Source organism: Scomber japonicus, chromosome 10 (assembly GCF_027409825.1).
Source record: "Scomber japonicus isolate fScoJap1 chromosome 10, fScoJap1.pri, whole genome shotgun sequence".
Taxonomy (NCBI): domain Eukaryota; kingdom Metazoa; phylum Chordata; class Actinopteri; order Scombriformes; family Scombridae; genus Scomber; species Scomber japonicus.
Window position 1 is genome coordinate 20,232,514 of NC_070587.1, and position 22,378 is coordinate 20,254,891.

General features: G+C 42.9%; 1 protein-coding gene across 2 annotated transcripts in view; it reads left to right on the plus strand.

Moving 5' to 3' along the window:
* Positions 1–22,378, plus strand: part of LOC128366228 (nuclear factor of activated T-cells, cytoplasmic 1-like) — a 58,865-nt gene that overhangs the window by 35,179 nt on the left and 1,308 nt on the right. Inside the window, exon 9 of one of the 2 annotated variants that reach the window (XM_053326911.1) lies at positions 3,972–4,631. In XM_053326911.1, the coding sequence (XP_053182886.1) occupies positions 3,972–4,631 (660 nt within the window). Of the gene's footprint in view, positions 1–3,971; positions 4,636–22,378 lie in introns of both variants that reach the window. The other variant, XM_053326912.1, reaches the window with a different exon arrangement.

Consider the following 22,378-nt stretch of genomic DNA (forward strand, 5'->3'; position numbering starts at 1 on the left):
AAAGTTAATGAACCACACATTGTTCTTTTTTTTTCATAAATATTTGCACCGTCATGTTTTTCCCTGAAAATTGGACAAAGACTGAACTGTTTCTGTCATGTCTACAGATTTGGCACTGTCAGACTCACCTACAGTACACTAAAGCCCACAGTTCACTGGGTGACCAGATTGTCTTCACAGTGGGACATGGTGCACCAGGTACCTGTGAGTTAATGAACTACCACCTGCTCCATATTAAATGTCACGGCAGATTCATGCCTTTGGAACAAGATGATTTCAGCATTTTTGCAACAAGGCGATTCCTGAATTTTCTGCTATGGTATGACAATGTCATATCCCTGCCAACAAGCATCGGAAATTGGAATCAGAACTTTTTGGACCCTAAAATTCCTCTTGCCTATGGCTACAAGAAAAAAACGGTCTTCTTTAGAAGATAATTTACAAATCTACATAAGCCCTGTTTGCTTGCTCTTCCTAATCAAATACACTGATACAGACACAGACATACATCTACTATGTCCTGATTTCCATTCTCTTTAGAGGAAACGAGAGCTCAATAAAATACCCAGATCAGGCCTGATCAGTTTAATACGAGCAGACAGAGGGAAACTGCCAGAGATGGAGAGAAAACCATGTGCAGAGCATCAACTGTCTGTGGGCCATAACCCACAGGTTGGGAGGAAATAGAAGCCAGCTGAAGTTGGGACTCGCCTGGCGAATCTGTTTTCTCAGCTCACACACAAAGTGGAAAGGAGACACACAGATGGATCAAGCTGGAGGGAGATCTCTGTTTATATCTGTAGCAGAGGGAGAATCTCGGAAAATATGTTTGAAACTTTGAAGAAAGGCCTTTAGTCCAGCGTGACTTGATTTCCTATTTCACCAGTCTTGCTCACAGTCAGAAGTGAGGGAAATACTGTTGACATGTTATTTTGCTGTAACTGAATACTCTTGGCTGCAGTAAACTGAACTAGCTTAAAAGCAATACACCTGCCTTCTCAGACTGGAATGCAAAGTGGGACTGGATTGCAAAGTGGGACATCCCATCCCTCCTGCTGAGTCACTCCATCCCCCCATATTAATGTTGGATGTGGTCACAGAAAATCTTATGACTTGTTACATCAGATTTGTCTACCCTTTATAAGGACAGAAAGGAGAAAGCTGCAGTGTCCAACATGAGACAGTTTGCACTTTGGTTATTTGGTTGGTATAAATTGTCAGAGAGAGTGATAAATATTAGTGTGAAATGTTATTATTGTACAATACAATGTTGTACAGTAGTCCATTTAAAACTTCAAAATCTATGCTCTCCTTTATATACACTACTGCTACCTTTTAAGTTGTGTTTTCACTCAGAGAGCTGATGTAAGACAGTCTGACACTTGCAGTATGGAAGTTTTCAGTGTTTATTTTGGGTTAATATTCCGACTTTATTTAACCTAACCTGGAAAAGGTTTTCATGAGGAAAAAGGTCACACATTTGTCTGATCCATAGATGACAATGCACTCGTTGAATTGAAGCTAACATGTGAAAGTGATCAAATTTGATTATGACATTTCCACATGACAACTCTATTGGATCCAGCCTCCAGTCATACTAAAGAGAAGGGAGGGAAGAGAAAGACAATCGCTGAGGGAAGTGAGGGAAGTGTGGATGTATTGTGCAGCATGTGACCTGCTTGTTATTCCCCAGGCTGTGGAGAGGAGGCCCATGCATCATGGGACTCGCCTTACGATGCTCCCCCAGACACTGGGCCTGGTCCCTGGGCTCTGAAGGCAGACAGGGCTGACGTAAATGGGCTCCCTGCTGCGTTATCACAGCACTGCAGCTCAGAACCCCAGAGGCTACAGGCGTGATTAATGTCTTTCAAATCCAAGTCCAACAAAAATAATAACACACTGAAAAACAGCCTGTTTTTCATATGACAAACTAGCGCTTCATACATTTCATTTGCTTTTACTATCGTTCAATGGTTCTATTGTGTACAAATGCAAACACACAGTTTAGACAGACATCTTATTCATATTGACATCTGTAGGCCTTTGAGTAAATGTCACTCTGAGCAAGTTTAGCCAAAAACTCTTTATGGTTGGCATCAAATGCTCACCACACCCATTAACACATTTTAACAATGTGTAGAAATTGAAACAGTGTGTCCATTGTGACTCAGAAGCCTTTGCTATGCATCTGGGTGTCTTAATACTACCCTATTATTTTTGTGCTGGCACAGCCTGTGCATATGTACTTCTATAACAACTCACCAGTGAGCTTTTTAATGTGGATCCCTCTCCATCTCTCAACCCAGAGCCTATACCTCTGTTTGTGAGATTGAGATAGAGTATTTTAGTTCACAGACAACCCTTCTTGTTTTCAATAGTGACTCTTGACAGTGAACAGGAAACAGGAGATACCTGTCAGTCAGAACCAATCAGGAAATGGAGACAAGGCTAGGGGGGTCACTGCACTCTCCTACATTAGCTGAAGCCTGAAGCTCCTGAAACCACAGGCACAGCTCTATAGCCTCTTAACACTAGAACTGCTGAAGGGTAATTTTGTACCCCCCTGATGCTTTCAAATGCCCGTAACTCTGTTAAAATAAAAAGCCCACCTCTTAGTTCTTGGATTTCCTACGTAAAATAGGTTTATTAATAGTCTAGTGAATTATAGGGGGGTGTGGGATAAAAAGAAAAAACATGATTTTTTAAACCCCAAACTGCCCAGTTTGGGTAATTTTTACCCTTCATAGAAACCATTGTATCATGCTGTGCTCAACATTCGAGCCACATCCGGTTGCTTAGCAACTCCCATTGTTTAGACATCTTTTGATAAGCAGGCGTATCACAAGCTAGAGCTGATGGATGGATGGATGGATGGATGGATGGATGGATGGATAGATAGATAGATAGATAGATAGATAGATAGATAGATAGATAGATAGATAGATAGATAGATAGATAGATAGATAGATAGATAGATAGATAGATAGATAGATAGATAGATAGATAGATAGATAAATAGATATGGCCTTGGAAACATGAATGAATAAAATGTATTAACTTCTCTATCTGTAATGAAATAGCCTAAAGTTATTGTACCCCCCCACCCCCCACCCCATTCACGGGTCTATGGGGTGTTGGAATGTTGGCAGTTGTAGTGTAAAGGGCCTAATCATCTCATTTTTTCACTCTGTCCATCTATCTTTTGGTCCTGAGAGAAACAATTAATTCTAAAGCAGTGGTTCTCAAACTTTTTCACGTCAAGTAGCCCTAAACTGACACAAATTAGACTACGGACCCCTATTTGATAAGATTTTCGTTTTATTACAGAAAGTATATGTAACCCATGACCAAAATAGTCATACATTCTACTTTCGTGTTAGGGATGGATCTTAGGGATAGAAATATAGTGAAAATAAATTATTCCCTTTTTTGCTGAGGACCCCCTGGTAACCCCTCAAAGACCCCTGGAGGTCCCAGGACCCCACTTTGAGAACCACTTTTCTAGAGTGTGGAGGAAACCTAGGGGTCCAGTGCTCCTCAAGCAGCAGAAGCAGCAACAGCAGCAGCAGCCCACTGCTTTAAAGTAGTGTTTTATTGGATATCAGAGCTGGAGGAGAGTCCAAAGAAAATAGGTCTTATTCATTATTAGAGCCAGCTGTGGCTTTCCACTCTGATGACTCATCCATTTTTCTTTCCCCCCCTATTCTTTTTCTTTTTTTTCCCCTGGTGTGGTAAAAAGGGGTTGCGGGTGGGAGGCGAGAGGGTTTTTCTGTTGGAGGGCTCAGCCAAGTTGACACCAAGCCCATATCCACTGGTGGTTGTTTGTTTGGATTATGGAGGGTATGGCTGCCACAAGTGTGCCTGCTCATTGCTTTTCTCAGCTTCGCTTGTGCACTTATTGTGCCACGTGGACCCCCTGCACGTTTTTTTTAATATTTCTACCTTTCTTTCTACTTTTTTTCCCCTCCCAGTGCCGATAATAAAGACAGAACCCAGTGATGAATATGATTCTCTGGGGACTGCAGGGCTATCCATGCATTCAAAGCCCTACTTCAGCCAGCCCAGGCTCGCTCCCATCATGCCTGTAGCTGATCCTGATGCCTGCCTGGTCGGTGGCTACCCTCCCTGCCCGCCTCGCCATGCTGCCATACCGTCATCATCCCCCAGTTCCAGCCCCACTCTGCATGACTTGTCCCCCGTGGCATACAGCAAGTGCCTCCCCCACAGTCCTACCCATGCAGCACCACCAGGCCCCTTGGTGCCCTCCATCCAGGAGACCCCTGGCCGTTCAATCCTTACACACCCAGCTTCTCCAGACCACAGCTCATCCCTAGGAATGCTCCATTCCCAAGGCAGCCCCAGTCACCTCAACAGTCCAGGACCCCATGGTTTCAACCCTATCTATGCCAACAGCAGTCCCTCGTCCTCTCCGGTCTCCCACCCTTCCACACCCGGTGGGGCTGTGGAGAGTCCGTTCATTCAGGCCTACAGTCCCAGTCAGGCAGCAGCCAACTCAGCCCAGGCTGGAGGGAGCTCACCCACCCTGCTCGGTGAGGATTCCAGTCCCCCTTCAATGGCCATCACCGTCAAACAGGAGCCCCAGGAACTGGACCAGATGTACCTAGATGATGGTGAGTTACACGAAATAAGGCGTGCACACATTGTCGGCCAGTGATTATAATTAGACGAGTGAAAGGCATGTTGTTTTTCTAGATGATAGTTTATTTTTATGACTCTCTGTCCAAGCCAAATATGGCTGTTAACATAGCACATTACATTTACTTAACACCTTTTACTTATCTGCAAGCCAGCACACATAGCCACACCCTGCTGCACCCCTCAGTATTTCCTGATGAAATTCTGGCTGCAGTTTTACGTCAGATTTGTTTAATTTTAGACCCAGCAGATTTATTTGCTTTTGGTGTAACGTGCGGTCCGGCCTATGTTGTCCAAGTGGCTGCTTTACTTTAAAACGGTAAATTGCCTTGATGGGATTTTGAAACAATCTGTCAAAACATCAGAGCGGTGAGGTCAGCCGGGGTGCAGCAGAACAAAAACAGTGGCACACGCGTAGCCAACCAAACTGTTGACACAACGACTAATGAAGGAAGCAAAACAATGGGTAGGGGTTTCCTGAACCAAGACGCCCCCCCCTCCGCCCCCATCTTTTTGGGATTGATGCCGGGAGCTGGGAGGCAGAGGCTTTGTTTTCCCGTCTTTTCCCCATGGAGTCGACACCATGCGGCTGTCGTCATCAGGGGAGGCTGTGGGGTCACCAGTCTCCCCCTGGCAATGAGATCAGTCACACCCAAGGGACCATATGGTCGAGTTTATTGCCTCCTGCGTCCATTTCACATTATGTCTCTCAGGTCACCAACCTGTTATCTGTGTTAGCAGAGGCTCTACTTGTTGTTATGATATATATTCATAGACCACATCAATGGCATTGTGCCAGTTTGAAATGTTTAAATCTCCCTGCATCCTAATGGAGGTGAGGGGGGAAGACAGTTCCTCGTTGATCTCAGGAATATCAGCCTTCCTGTGCACCTTTTGTTCAGTGAACTGTTATGTGTGTCTTTATGTGCTTGTGTTCATGCATGAGTGTGTGCACACTTCACTCAACAGCTCGGGGAGTGGAGGTAGGCACGAGGGGACCAGGGGAGTTTTGCTGTGGAACTGTAATTGAGTTGAAATACAGCTGTCAGCATATCTGTCAGTTCTGATGAGTCCCATTAGTCCTCACCTCATAAACAGACAATACAGAGACACTGGGGATGTCTGTCTATTATCAACCCCATAAACTGAAAGCCAACTTTTTCTTTTCCTTTCTTTATTTAATTTCTCTGCTTTTCGTGTCTTTTCTTGAGTTCTTAGCAACACCTCTGGAAACCTAACCTTGAAATTCTTTCTCAGTGTTTTCGATAGTTATGGCAGACAGGAGCTATCAGTTCAGCATTAATTGAGTAAACTGAAACTCAAGCTTTATTTTGCATTTTTTAATGCGGTTGTCAAGGGGTCCTTTTACACTGACAGTGTGAAGATATACCAAATGGCTCTGGCAGTGCTAAGGTGAAATCGTGTAACCTTGTTTCTCTTCCCCACTACTCCATCCACTGTCACTTTAGCAGGCTAAACCTTTCTCCAACCCGGTGGCCAAATGTATTCAGTCAGTGATTACAGTTGCATTAGAGACACACAGGAATGTGTATTGATTGACCAAGGACAGTGAGGCAGCCCCTTGAAAAACCTCAATGTGCTGCCGTTTTGCATCACCTAACGTCTGTGCAAGCATCTGTGGTGAGCTCCTGGAGTCCTGGTAAGTATGTGGTGGTAACTGCATACTCCATAGGCATCTGCTGCTCCCTGCCCCGGCCCTATCCCAAACCCCTCAAATGAGCCCTAAGCTAAAATAAATAAGATCGGAAGGCAGCTCACAGGGCGTCCCGCTGCCCGTCCACATGCATTACCACCGTATGTTAGCAAGCTGAGCGCTCCATTAGAGAAGGAAGACAAGCGGATGACCTCACCACAGCAGCAGTGATTTAACGCCAGCCATGTAGAGTAGCGTTGCTCCCCAGCAATTGGGGGCCGATGATTTGGAGTCTGTGGGAGCACACTTGATCTTCCCCAAGAGTGGAGCGCCTCCCACGCTCAAAAGCTTGAGGCCTCCGGCTCTCATCAGCCAAAGGAAATGTGTCTCTCTGGCCAGGCCCAGATTTTACGCAGCCCCTGAGAAATCACTCAACTTATCAACGGTGAGCTACTGTACCGCAAGGAGCCCGGTTAGTATGGAGGGAGTCTGGGATGTGAACCCCCCTGACTGCCATACATAGACTCTTTTGTAATCTGCTAAACTCCTCATTTTGCTGGGATAGAAGCTTACTAACTACAATGGGAGACATGAGGCGATAATTCTGATATCTACACTGAGGCTTTATGGGAAGAATCCAATTGGCAATCAGACCTATGTTGGAACTGCCATTCTCTCTCAGTAGCATGTTGGCTCTCACCTACTTTGTGCTCACTTCTCATACCTGGATGTGAGCCCTTCTCATACCTGGAAGTGAGGCAACACATCGCATTGGTTTAGGGAGTGGAAGCAAGAAGAGAATGAAATACCCAACTCTGCTGGACGACTGCCTTGTTGCATTGTTGACTCACTGTCGTAAACAATGCATGGTGGGGCTCATAAAACCAAAGTTACTCCAGACATTTCGTATTCACTCATAGCCCACTATCTGTATTTTTTACAAGGCACTTGACTGTGAGCAAAATGCCAGTCAAATGACATCAGCGTATATAACAATAGAATTTATGAAAAACAAGGTCTGAAGCATTTACGTTTGCTTTGTTAGCCTCGATAATTGAGCCAAAAAAAGTAATGCTAAAATGACGGCATGTTTTGTCACGCATATGAAGGAGCAGTTCTGGTAATATTATACCACCTCTTGTCTCAAACAGCCACTGACACACTTGTGCATCTACACACACACACACACACACACACACACAAAACACATGTATAGTTTTAATCTTACACTTGGCTTTTTTCAACTCAGACAATTTTGGAAAATGTTACGCATTACAAACTTTTTACTTGGATCCTGCTATTCCCTGTGTTTATAGGCGTTTTGCTGTATATGTGTGTATGTGTGTTTGTGGAGTGCAGAGAGTGGTGTGCTGGCCGGGTTAGGCGTTTGGTCCTGTGAGGCTGCTGCTGTGTGTCCTGTCTCATTAGCTGCTGCTGTGATGGGTGATATCATGAAATGCAGCTGAATGCAGCACACAGCAACAGGAACTAGTGCTAATCAGAAGCCCAGATTTCTACCAGCTGCCTCTCAGGGAAACAGAGGGCCCTTATTCCCCAAAAATAAGAAAAACACAGAGTGCAACACAGCCTCTGCCGATTTCTGACAGTTGACATATGTGCTCTGATTGCCTCGTGTTACAGGGTAGTTTTCCTTGTGATTGTTTCCTCCTCTATTCAAGGTTTGTTGCATTTGAAACTCTACTAGGCTTGTTTTCTCAAACTGAAAATCAAAATGTTGTCGGTGCCCCTTCCCTCCGGAAACAGAAAAAAAAAAAAGAAAGGCATTCTAACCTTCCTGAGGATCTCCGTCCACCACTGATGCTTCTGTACGCAACTTGAGGCTTTCCTCATGGAAACTTTTACACATCCTGGCAACGTGCCCAGACCCCAGGACTCCGCAAAACCCCTAATGATGATTGAGAGCACATCCACACCGTGCTGAAAACATGCTGAGTCGCTAACATTGGAGTGTGCCGCAAGGCTGGCTCTTGGATCGGAGGGGGGGGACCTGAAAAGAGAGGATTTGAGGTGGTGGAAGGGGGGAGGGGCGTTCATTAAAGTTGAAGGTTGAAGTGTCTAATGGGACTCGCTAAAGCAGAGCTGCTCCTGTATGTTTAGACATTGTATGTATTTGCATGTGTGTTTATCTCATTTAGCCAGTAGAGATGTGGAAGCACTGCAAGAGCGAGTGACAGACTATGCTTTCACAACACTCCACCTTTGACCCTCTGGCCTTTGGGGAGCAGGTCAAGCACCAGCTAAGAGTACACAGAGAGAAAAGCTGTCTTGTGGTTAAGTGCAATCCCAAGAACGTGGTCTCCTTTTAGACATAGTGATATTGACAGATACATGAAGAAGGGTGATGGCTTTTTTATTATTTATGACTACAAAGAGGATGTGGATTTTTTTTTTTTTTTTTTTTTTTTTTTTGAACTATTGTTGTTCTTGCTGCCTTCTGATATTAGGAGTCTGGTTTTCCTGGCAGCCCTTGACATGGTGAGGTATAAGTAAAAGTTTGGGCTCGCTGGAGAAGTTTTATAGTCATAGGAAAAATTAATAGATGGCTGCACTCTAGGTTTGGCCTTTGAGAGTCATTGACCGCCTAAGCTATGGATCGACAAATAGACTTTTGGGATCAGGAATATATTTAATTCAATTTCTTCTCATTAGGATTTAAAAAAACACTAGTTTTACTGCGCAAATCGAGTGGCTGTCTCTGACCACACACATCATCAAATATTACAGGCCTTGCCCAGCACTTGAAGTAGTGTGCTCAGTAGCAAATATGAGGACTTTTTAAGATCTGTTAGCAGTAGGTTATTAACTGAAATGTATTGATAGATTAGTTAATACAATTTTATTCAACGGACAACTCATTAGCTGATCTTACAAACTTGTAAATGTTGATTATATTGGCAAAATTTGGTGGTCTTTCATGTTTTTCCCCTGTAGTAGCACACACTTCAAAACTTGACATCACTCTCTTAAAGAAGATACTACAGTGTTTGTTTGTGATATGAAGAATGGAAGTACAGTAATATACCCCGCCGTCGCCACAGTAGAAGAGGTATACCTTTGCAGTTGAGTGGAAGTCCTCTGGATTACCTTAGCACCCTCTGTTTCCTCTTACATCTCTTTTATCTCTGTCCCATTGGCTGAACATAAGAGCCTTCAGATTCCTGGTTGTGATCAGCTTTTTTTTTGGTAACACATATTATGAAGCCCTCTCAATTAGAGACACTATTGTCCAAGATTGCGTGCAGTTTAGCAAATAATTGGATCTAAGTGGTTACATATGACAGTGGCAATGGGGTCATAGCATTAGTGCTTTGATTCTTTAGCTCTTTGCTAAACCATTGGGAATATTATTAGTTCTGATAAGTGTAGCAAGATGAATCTGCAACAATTCAATCCATTCATTACCACATTGTGCTGGTTTTCATGCGTGTGTGTGCACCCCAAACCCCTGGCAGCGGAGCCAGAGGATCTGGTCTGGTTTCAGTCGCTCCGTCATAATATCCACAGTCACTGAGAAGGAATGTGTCTGCTGAAAAACTGCAGCTAAATTATCTAAACAAATTGGGTTTCTTTTGTGTCTGGGATCTGATACTCACACACATTTAGATGGGAGACTTTGATTCGAATTTTGTGTTTATTTTACCCAAATGTTAGAAATGTGTGACGCAGATATGCTACTGTATGGATATGTGTTTTACTTTCCTCCGTTATTCATAGCTGTGTAGAAAAGTGAACGCACCGTGTGGACGTTATATGGAAATCAATTACATGGCATTAAAAGTAGCTTGAACCTCAGTGAAGAACACAAATATAGAAGAGTAAAGCCACAAGGTAAATGCTTCCTTCTCCAGATCCATTTGCGTCTATTCATTAAAGCTATATTCTTTCAGTTCACCATGCGTCATATAGTTTCTCCTGACACAGCCGTTTAGAGGTTGGGTTTATGTGGCTCACATTCTGAGGTTTAACAAACACACGTTGAAAAGCCACCGAGCCACACGGATCACAGTGGGTCAGTACTCAGACAGTGCCTGTGGCTTGGCAGGGGTCTCTCTGTGTATATCTGTGATCATGGAGCTACCACCTCACGCCAGACACTCTCATTACTGAATCATAATATGACAAATGTCAGTGTGGTTGACTGCTCTGACAGGATGATCATGGACTGAGTCTCCCTCCCAAGGCTGTAAGGTCATTATCTGTGCCTTAGTGAAGCTTGCATCTAAGTTACGATTTCAGCCTTAAAGCTGTTATGTGCTTTTTTTCTGGCTTCCAATTATTGAATTTAAAGGTTAATTTCCTTCATTTTTGGCACACAAGGCGAAAGGTCTTTGTGTGCTTATTTTAGAGGTTATAATGAATGACGGTTACTGTGTTGGTTTGTTTGTGATTAAAAGGACATTCTGTAATCACCGCAAACATTACATCACTACTGCATTTACCACAAAACACAGTTCCTCTGTGGAGATAACCGATCTTACTGTGAACACCACAAATGCTGCAGAGTCACATAAACCATAAATTTGCCTTGAATCTAGGATATTTCCAGCTGGCATTTAAAGAAATGAGCACATGGAAAACTCATACTGTTCCAGCACATTCTGAACTCCAAACAACTACAATTGAGCCACCAAAAGAAAAGTATTCTTTTTTAACTCTCCACAGAGAGGTCAAAGGTCAGGATCCACCTCAAGGCAACCCAGGAGCTTGCGGGATGACTTTCCTAAGGACAATTTAGCACTCACAGACAGTTGAATGCGGTTCATTGATGGGATCCTCCGTTCAACACACAGTAATAACTGCACTGAGATGCTTGCCCCTAGTGGCGCAGCAGTGTTTTTGGTCGGCATGTAGGGGATGTAAATACCTGTGGCATCAGTAAACAGGAGCAGGTCTCCACTCCAGACCACTTAATAACAGCTCCCCATCTGAAATTTGTTAGCTCAGTGAAATAGTATCCTGTAGCGACGGATGTCAACAGAGAAGTCTGATCCAGCAGGGAGAGATGGGGAAAGCCGTTGGGTTTTGCAACTTTTGGCAGAGTTTATCGTCTCCGCAGATACCTCAGAAAGAAGAGAGTGGGAGAGATAGTCAAGACAGAACTAGAGAGAGAGAGAGAGAGAGACAGGAGGAGGGGGCACGAAGACGGAAAGTACAAGAGAGACTAAAATAAAGATGCAGATATAAACTTTGAAATGGTGAGAGTCCCAGTAAATTCTTTCACAAAACTGTAAACCAAATGCACATGTCCCATTTCAGTGTTACAGTCCATTGAAAAATCTTTCTAAACAGAGACATGTAAACATAAAGTGCAACTATCAAAATAACAAATCTGTCATAAAAGATTAGACTCATTCCATTCTCAATCAATCTCTTTCCCAAAAATGTATATTTCATACACTTATAGAGAGGTCGTATTTCTTCTTTTTCAGTGTCATACTCTAGTTTATGATGGATATCCATAAGCCATGCCATGTATGTTAGGGTTTCTGAGATTTTGGGTCAGGAGATTCTCCTCATGTCCTCCAATCCAGGAATATTCAACGAGCATGAGAAGAAGCAGGTCAGCCATACTAATACAGGAGGCACAGACAGACAGACTAAGAGAAAGAGGGGAAAATCTGAGGTGGAAGAAAGTAGCATGCAATCTTGATGATTTTCCCTGGCAGCTTCTCCCACTGCCCCTGTTCTTCACACACACACACACACACACACACACACACACACACACACATAGACTTTCACAGCTAAAGCAATCAAAACACAAAAAGTCAAAGAAAGATAAACACTGCCAAAGTTAAAGATCAAATTTTTTCTCCCTCCCACCAGTGGCTCCTTGTAGTGCAGAGAGTTACCAAGCAGTGGGAGAATGGGTTTATTTCAGGGAAGGGAATGATCATAACCACTGAACTGTAAGTGTCCTACTGTTGACATATGACCCAGGGTAGTAATAAACCTCAACGGGTCCCCTGACTCACCCGATTGTACTCAGCTGAGCTCAGTTCCTCTCAAAACAACATGCTAACAAATAGGGAAATCCTTTCATGCGCGCTAAGCCTTTTTTTTATAGTGTGAGGCACTGAGAGATTAAATGTTGAAAGGCTGCAGTGGTGCTATACAAACCTCAAAAGTGAGTTCTGTAGCTCAAGAAATGCCAACGTACTTTTAACTTACTGCTGTGTTGAAGCTTTTGAAGTGAAATATCCCAGCTCTCAAATGTCACATATAATGATATAACCAAGACAAGTATTGTGTGTATAGTGTTTTATCATATTAGTGACATTATAAGTATATGTGCTATATTTCTGAATGGAGTAGTTCTTCATTTATATGTACTTTTTTTTTAAACTTTTGGGGGTTTTTTTATTGCTGGTGAGAGTCATGAGATGTAGCCCCACGAGAGTGGTGACCTAAAGGTTAGAGAAGTGAGTTTGTGAGTGGGAGGTCCTTGGTTCAATCCACAGACTGACAAGATAAATCTGGGTGGGCAAAGTGAAAAAGCAGCACTTGCTCCTCCCTCATTACCACCTTTAAGAAGGCCATTAACCCTTACTGCACCAGTGGAGCTGCTCAGTGGTTAGTAGATCAGACTGTGCTTGTACAAGGCAGCTGTAACTGAGCAAATGTGATCAGGGTCATCAGAGTGAACTTCCCCTAAATAAATAAAGGTTAAAAAAAATAATTTAAATGATGCTCTACTGTTATTCTAAAGATGTTATTATTCATTAACTGTTCCTGGTTAATGTCACACCAGTACAAATGCTTCATATGAGGATTTAAGATTTCTGACAAGAATAATAAACACTTAAAAATGGACTTATACCATTTATTAAATTATAATATACTGTTTATTAAAGCCAAATTGAAAGGTTTAAAGTGACAACTTTCTAATAGGACATCATTAGTGTTAAAACACATGTAACTAATGATGTTATTAAATTATTATGAATAATTTATTGTTGCCTTATAGATATACAGTTTATATACATCATTAATAAGAAGAACTTGTTTGGTCAGTTTGTTTATTAATAGTTTGCAGTTAATCATTCATAAATCATGTATTAACCATTAATAAAATACGTACAGTGTTTTAAAGGGTTCCCTATAGAAAGTAACCCATTGTTTTTATGCCATGAAATTGACATCTTACTCTCTTTTAGAGCCATTGGACTTTCTAATACCACAGAACAAGACAAGTCTTTCTGCTTATGTAGTAAATCAGCTATGTCAAATCCCCTGAGAGCTTGAGTTGGAAAGCTCAGCTCCTAAACACTGTGTGAATGAAAATGTCACGTATATTTTAATTAAATCAGTCAGATTTACTGCATCATAGAATAAAATAGCAGGGCTCCTGTTTCTGTTAAGGTATTCAAGCGGCGGTTTCCCTCGCAAGCCCCAGCAACTATTAAATCAGTGCGAAGCAAAACAGCACGGACAGAAACAGGTGAAACTAGGATTCTGTGATTTACATGTGACAGCAAATGTCTCTGTCTTACCTACTCTATCTGGAGGAGTAGCCCTGTCTTCGCATTTGATTTCAAGACAATCTGGGTTTCTTGACAACTATACGGCCCCCAGATGGATGAAAGTTTGCCTGTACTCTATGAAAATCAAAGCAGGATCAATGGAGAGGAGATAAATGGAACATTTGCCAAGATAGCCTCACTCCTGCTCCCAGACTACATGAATAAGTCCGCAAAGTGCCCTACGGCAACCTCCCTCCTCCTCCTCTGTGTCTTTGAATCCCCTCAGGCGCTGAGGATTTAAAGTTGCAGGGCAGCCCTCGGAGTCAGCAGACAGAATGTTAATCAGATCACACCCAGCTTCAGTACAGAGTCACATCGCAGGAACTCAGTGGGGATGTTGAAAAGAAAGAGGTCATGTTCTTGCGCGTAGCACTTTTTAAGATTTAGTTACCTTCAGTATGCTATTCACGGCCTTTTCTGTGACTTTAGAGGCCTGCAAAAATACTCTGTCCAGCTCACTATAATGCTGGATCAGTGGAAATGTCATTTTCATCAGAGCATGCTATCCAAAACTGTAAAACAACCCATTACAGAAAAGTGTCGCCAGTATGAGCGTTGGAGCAACGGGGCTCCTCCAGTGTCCAGTGTTCTGCTACCTAGTTGAACACAAAGAAAAGAAGAGTCTAAAAGCCTTGTGTGAGTCGTCAAGAGGTTATCCTAATCCTTATATCCAACTGGACACATTTGGTTTCATAAAATGCCTGGAATTGGCAAACTAGGAACACACGCACACACTGTCAGAGTTGTGCGTTCATAAAATGGCAAAACAGACAGGTTAACCAAGGGCCATGATGTGCTGATACACACACAAGCAGACATACACACTTAAAAACAGGAAGGAGCCTCTCTGAGCCATTTATCTATGAAGGATAGTAACAATAAACTTGCATTGAGGTAAGGCTTTTTGGACACGGAGAATACAGTTTCTCTACTTATAAATAAAGGAAAACAATTCTGACATCTCACATTACGACTGACAGGCATCAGGTGATTTAAAGAAGCACAAGCACGAGCGCAAACGCAGTTATAAATCGTAGTATATGCAGGTGCACAGCCAAATTCTCACTCAGACGGCTGCGACCAACTGAAGTATGATTGTTTCAATATGCTCATATTTTTCACTGTGTGCCATTTTTTGAAAAACCAGTGAAATCTTTAGCCGCCTGCATCAGACTCCGCAGCAGCATACGTTTCTAATTCCGAATCAATCACAACGAGTTTATCAGATGGCTGAGTTATTTTACCATAAACCCATTGGTAATGAGCCATACAAAGAGTTTTAATCTGTCTCCTTTCATATCTCAATCACAAAGAAATGTGTGTTTCGTTCAGTTTTGGTATATTTTCAGGCTGCGGTGTTTGCTTTACTCAGTTCTGCTTCACTAGCTGTGTAAAACCCAGCTTTTGATTTCTCACAGCCTTGAGTCATCCATACACACAAACGTCAGAAGCTCCTCAGCCGTTTACTTTTATGTTTGCTTTTGATAAACACTTTGATTGTTGAGTTTTGCTGTGGTATTTTTGCCATTCAGATAAATAAATACTTTGCAATACAAAGCAATCAAACTGAAGTGTGTAATCAGAGTAACTGAAGGCTCCATTTTGGTGCTAAACATTAGAACATCTGCTCTGCACTTCCTAACATCACTTGTCAATAAAGCAGTGTGGGCTGTACTGGGACTTTTTTTTCTACAGATCAAGTACACACCATGTATTAATATAGAAGTACACTTTTGGCAGTTAGAATGCAAGACATGAATTCACTTTACTATTTTCAACTGACAGGAAATAATTAAAGTGCATTAACAGATGTTAGTTATACTGCATTATTGGAACACAAACTCTAAGCCTAATGTCAAATTTGAAAATTAAAAAAATGTCCCAAAACATAAAAGATTTGTTAAAGGACTTTGATTTAAGGGTATCTTCAACATGTTTCACTTTTGTCCATCTGTTAATAGTTCCTCCATTTCCATCATTCGTTGCCTTGTGGAACCACACTTTTTTCGGCTGTAGCGTGGGAATTTTAAGTGTAATTTATTCTTTAAAAGATTTAAAAGATTTTGTTATTGTTTGCAATGCAGTCTGACGATTTCAGAGAAGTCAGTGATGAGGGCACAGGAGAGCAAGTCCAACCATGTAAACACCTCCCCCTCATCCTCCCTGGAGAGCGACCTCAAGCGAGCACACCCGCGGCCTCCTGGGCCTGGGAGGAAATGAGAGGAGGAGGAGGAGAGGGAAGTGGCAGGCTCACAAAGAGAGACAGAGTGAGGTGAGATAGGGAGAGGCACAGCACACCATGCAAGATCAAAGACAAAGGTTGTGCACCGCTGCAGCCAAAATAAGCACACCGGCGGTGGAGATTTCAGTAAAAGTTGTTGTCTTTAGATGTCTAATTTGGGATACTGCTGTTTTATTGTTCTCAAGCCTGGATCACAGCATTTCTAGTTACTCTGGCTATATTCAAGTGATTTTAATCTGGATCAGGTAGACACCTAAATTCTCCTGGCTCAGGTCATTTACTTTGGCAATATGTCAGAATCATCTGACTACAGAGAGCCATAAAGCATGTCCTTTGAAAAAGTGAGGCACATCAGAGACTCACAGGTGGAGATTAGAGCTCAGCTCCACTTTGTCTCTCCACATGAGGCATGGAGAATATGTCGTTGTTATTTCTCAAGGCTGATCTAGCTCTCTTATCCAACTGAGCGAGGAGCCTTTGTCTAAAAACAGCAGCAGACGTATTGATTGGAAATCTCCTCAGTGACATCAGAGTACTTACTGTTTACGCTCTTCACTTTATTTCTTCTTTTTCTATTCAGCTTTCCAAAAAGAAGGATCATATCCATCCAGACTTGGCATCCTCCGCTCAGGCTCCTTATGTCCTGAATCACATTTTAAAGTCTCACCGCCAGTTTATAAACACACAGCACTTCCTGTTTTGTACGTATTTACCTTCTCTGTGTCCTCTAATCAGTCTCATTCTCCATCTGTGTCTCCTCTCCATCATTTTTTCATTGTCAACAACTATTCCTCACATTATTCTTTCTTTCCTTGACTCTATTTCATCATTGTTCACCTTAGCAGTGTGAGGCGATGATTGGCTGCGGCCCCTGGCACGGCAGCGTCTCCACAGTGCCACACAGCTGCTGCAGGGCGGTTGTAAAACCTGAGCTTCAGCTCTCAACGTAAACCCAGCTTTGTTTTAAAACAAACCGGCTCTCTGCAGGCCTATCTCTTTCACTTTTTTTTTCTTCTCTCCATCCCCTCTGTCAATTGCGGAGTCTGAGTGTTTCCACATGGTAAAGCCCTGGGCTTCACACATCAGGGTAGCCGTGGGGATGAAATATGCTGTCTGTACATATCATCACATCATTAGGCCCAAAGGGATCCCTGCAATGGATTAGAAGCTGTCTACCTGCAAGGCTCAGATGAATTTATGAAGCACTTTATCACGATGAAGCATTAGTGGAACACTTTGTCTCTTTCCATTTGTGTTTATCTGTGGGAATAATGATTGTGTCTCTGTCCATTTCTCTCATTCTCTTTCAGTCGCTCTGTCTTTATTTCTTCCTCTCCATCGTTCACGTGTGTGTTCCGACCTCTGACCCCCTCCCTATTTTTGACGCTGCTGGTTATCAATGCAAGATAAGTGACGCTGTCCGAGCGTCTGCATCCAGCCGTTTGAGCCGTGTGTAGGAGGCAGCAAATTGTCCATTAAGTGTTTCTGCTGAAGCCAAGAGAAGATTTGATATAGCAGGGAAACAAAAGTAATATGTACCAGGAAATTCAATTGTCTCTCTCCAGCAAGTTTGAGCTCTAGTTTGGCTTCCCCACCAAATCAATTTCACATGAATGTACAAGTTCAGATGAGGTTTAAGTTTGAATCTGTATTGCAGCCAGTCGCCTTTTACTCTCTGTGAGCTCCTGCTCAGATTTGATGCCAGTGTTTATCAGTGTTTATGTAAAAGAGCCTCTATGACTCAGACATACTTCCTAGCATACTGCTAAGAGTCTGAATGGCCACAATAGAAGGAAGCAACCACCTCTTTCTCACAAACCTGAAGTGCTTCTACAGGAGGTACAAGCAAGCATAGGAAACATCACCCTTAGCTAAAGCGTGAAGGTCCTTGACCCTAACACAGCTGCAGTGTGTTCATGCAGTGAAAGTGAGCGAAGTTCAGGAAAGTGCCCTCAGCTCCTGTGATATCAAGAGACTTCAAGTGAGAACATAAGTCCTTGACAGGAAGCCTCTGTTACAAGTTTGAGTTCAGAGGTCATGAAGCTGATGGAACGTGAAGTCACTCTCCGCCAGGTCACTGCCAGTTAGACCTGATTTGGCTGAAGGAGATCAAGTTACGACAGCAGGAACCTCCGAGCGACTCTCAGGACTCGAGGCTCTGCGTCTCACCAGACCACAGGGCATCCTCTGTTCTCTGAGGAAGCCCGGCTGTTATCGAACCCCAACGCACAGCGCTCGCTACTAACAATGCTAACTAAATCCCCAATGCAGGTCAGGTTCACGCTGAACTCATAGACTCAGAACGCTCGAATTTCAGCAATGTAAAGTCTGTTTCCCATCCATCCTTTATATCAGAGTCACAAACACCAAGCGCTTTGCAATATCCAGGGGTTCTTTTATAAATTAATTATCACAAATTAAATCATAAATTATCTCATTTGTGTAGTCTGGTACCAAACAAGGGTCGTTTCTTTTTGTCTGGCAATAAGTATTCCAGACTAGCTGCATGGGTGCAGTTTTCTGGCTAGTTGATGAGTAACAGGATGTGGATGATAAAGCCTCAAAATCTATATAGTTCTCTCAAGTCTTCCTGTAAATTAGCACATTAAAACACGCAAACAAATTCAATAATGTCGCTTTAACCCATCTATTTTTCCTCTTTTACCCCTTGACATGTACATCAGATTGAGATCTGAGTTTCAGAACAACATTCACTGCATTATGAAAAGTCCTTCTTACTTATTCCACTGCTGTTCTCTACTGTTTACCTTCATGGATGCAGCGAATGAAATTGCAATGTTGTCAATTTTTCTCTTTCAATATTAGTATAAATGTCATGCTCTTTACCTGATATCTGATAAGTGCTCAAATGCGTGGATCTATTACTCAAACAGACCTTAGATTATATCTTCTTGTGAGAACCTGGAGCAACACGCCCCCACCCATACACATATAGACATAGTTATACAGTAATATTACATGCTTACAAATTTTATAATTGAAATGATGAAGTGCATTAAAGTTTCCGTTATCGGCATTATTCATGTGTGTGTACTACACCACCAGCAACTACACTGGACCATCCCTCAGGCAGGTAGATGCAAATCATTTTTCATTACAGTTTATACAGACAGATTATCTTTGAGAGGTCAACACGCATTCAGCCTGCAGTCACGCCTGATGGAGACAAGGTTTAGCTATAAGCCACCGCCAACAAACACTGGTAGGCCTTTACAAAGGAGTTGGATTGTCCATTGAAATATTGAACACAGCTGGCATCACAGTAAAGCTCAGTCATATTTTTGTGTCACTCTCACACCTGCCTGAAATAGATCTTTCAGGCGCCCAGCCCTGAGTATAAGTCCTGACAGGTCCGGGCTGTAGTTAACTGATTGCACTGGCACTACGGCTAATAAAGGGTGTCACTCTGTTGACGTAAGACTAGCAGTGCACGTTTTCTTTTTTTTTTTCTTTTCTTTTTTCCTTTTTTCAACAGGGGAATATTTGGAGTTCATTTTTCCACTGTTTTTGTTTATTCATGAGAGGGTATCCTCCCAGTTAGAGCCTTCCATTATTAACCTGCTCAACTGAAAAAGAAACAAAATAAGTTTCCAAAGCTGTTGAGAGGGATGCCAGGCCACAGAGAGTTCATTTACGTACGATAAACATATTACTTTTGCATCATTATTGTTATTGTCAGAGCTTGGTCCGCATTTCCGGCAATAAGTCGGACTTGTTTCCAGTGAGGGTTGGACTCCGCCAGGGCTGCCCTTTGTCACCGATCCTGTTCATAATTTTTATGGACAGGATTTCTAGGCGCAGCCAGGGTGTAGAGGGGGTCCGGTTTGGTGACCTCAGGATTGGGTCACTGCTTTTTGCAGATGATGTGGTCCTGTTGGCTTCATCAGACCGTGACCTCCAACTCTCACTGGATCGGTTCGCAGCCGAGTGTGAAGCGGCCGGGATGAAAATCAGCACCTCCAAATCCGAGGCCATGGTCCTCAACCGGAAAAGGGTGGAGTGCACTCTTCGGGTCGGGGATGAGATTCTGCCTCAAGTGGAGGAGTTCAAGTACCTCGGGGTCTTGTTCACGAGTGAGGGAAGGATGGAACGGGAGATCGACAGGCGGATCGGTGCGGCGTCTGCAGTAATGCGGACTCTGCACAGATCCGTCGTGGTGAAGAGAGAGCTGAGCCGAAAGGCGAAGCTCTCGATTTACCAGTCGATCTTCGTTCCTACCCTCACCTATGGTCATGAGCTTTGGGTAGTGACCGAAAGAACAAGATCGCGGGTACAAGCGGCCGAAATGAGCTTCCTCCGTAGGGTGGCTGGGCTCTCCCTTAGAGATAGGGTGAGAAGCTCAGTTATCCGGAGGGAGCTCGGAGTAGACCCGCTGCTCCTCCACGTCGAGAGGAGCCAGATGAGGTGGTTCGGGCATCTAATCAGGATGCCTCCCGGACGCCTCCCTGGTGAGGTGTTCAGGGCACGTCCCACCGGTAGGAGACCCCGGGGAAGACCCAGGACACGCTGGAGAGACTATGTCTCTCGGCTGGCCTGGGAACGCCTCGGGGTCCCCCTGGAAGAGCTGGACGAAGTGGCTGGGGAGAGGGAAGTCTGGGCTTCCCTGCTTAGGCTGCTGCCCCCGCGACCCGACCCCGGATAAGCGGCAAGAAGATGGATGGATGGATATTGTTTAACATAACATCGCATTCATTTTAACAATAGCGCATAGAGATCATGGAAATGGAAAGTAAACCTCTGGCACGCTTTTTAAAATATTATAACCAGCATTACAAGGCCTGGTTTACAGAGGAGATCTTGTAATATACCGCTGCCCATACACATTATGCAAGGGGATGAAATTTTGGAGCCAAATTCCACTCTGAACAAAATGTTCCCCAGCATGTCTGACTGCCTTCCCTTATGCTGCATATTTGTGGTTATCTAGTCACTTCAGGGAAGGTGAAAAATTAAACGTTGTCATGTGTGAGTGTGTGCCTTAAAATACCCCAAAAAAGTGCATTGACTGAACACAGACACCTGATCTTGACTTTTTCTTTTTAATCTCACAAAAAAAGAAAAAAAAAATAGAAATTCAAATCAATTTACTAAACAAAATATTTTAATTAAATTAATCTAATTGCATCTTAAAAGCTGTCCAAACTCAATATGAGTTATATTGCATGCGCATAAAGGACACTTACTCAGTTATCACCTTTGTGTGTGTTATCACTCTTTCAGGTTACATCAACTGTTCTTTAAAATTTCTTCATTTCCGAGAAGCTGTTGCAGCTAAATAGTGACAAGCCACCCCATTAAACAGCTAAAAATAGCTACTTGGTGTTGTCTTGTGGTGTAACAGTTGGCCACATCCTGTGTCTGAGATTCTCACATTGCCGAAAGAGTACACAGTTGAAAACACAGGAGCCACTGTTTTACCTTTCTCTTTTTATCTTTCATTTCTTCAGAATGGAACATTATCGGGCATGCCAATGGAAACTATTAGTTGATAAAGCGTAGCAAAACAACACCGCAGTTAGGCGGGGGAAGACGTCACTATATTGTGCAGTGACTGAAAAGAAGAAAAGGAAGCCACTGCTTTTCCTCTGAGAAAGAAAAAGGGCACACATTTGTGGCTTTTTGCCACCGTTGGGTTTTCCCTTTTCCTTCTTCAGAATTACCTGGAGCTGTTTTCTCATCTCGGCTACAGATATGAGCAGTGACATTAAAGTTTGATCATTTAATTGTACATATGCTTGCACTTCCTTTATATCCTGCGATGGCAGTGCTAAAAATAACCTCAGCGTGTAAATGCCTGTTTAGCCCGGAGCAGAATAGGGTTGAAAACAGCCAGCAGTGTTGGCACAGGTTGGATTTTTCCAATGGGAGTTCCTCCTGTTGAGGGAGGTTAGTCCCATCCAACCTGTTTGTGTGTATACGTGGGTGGTTTACTGCATATAGAAAGCAGAGCAGGCTATTATAAGTGTGTGGCCTACTTCTTTAAAAAAGCGCAACCCAGCCGTGTCAATGTATTCATTGTTAATGCTGTTTGTTTTGTTCTCCAATAGATCAGTTTAGCCGAAATCAGTAGTCTGACATCTTTTATCAGAAGGCTACATGTTGAATAAATCTACAGGAGAGAGCTGAAAAACATTCATTTTTCATTTCTGTATAGCATTGTAATGACATCAATTCAAAGCAGTGTAATAGTTGGATATTAAAAGGACCACAGCCTGTTTTTGTCCGAATCAGAGCAGATGCTTCATCATTCACCAAACAGTA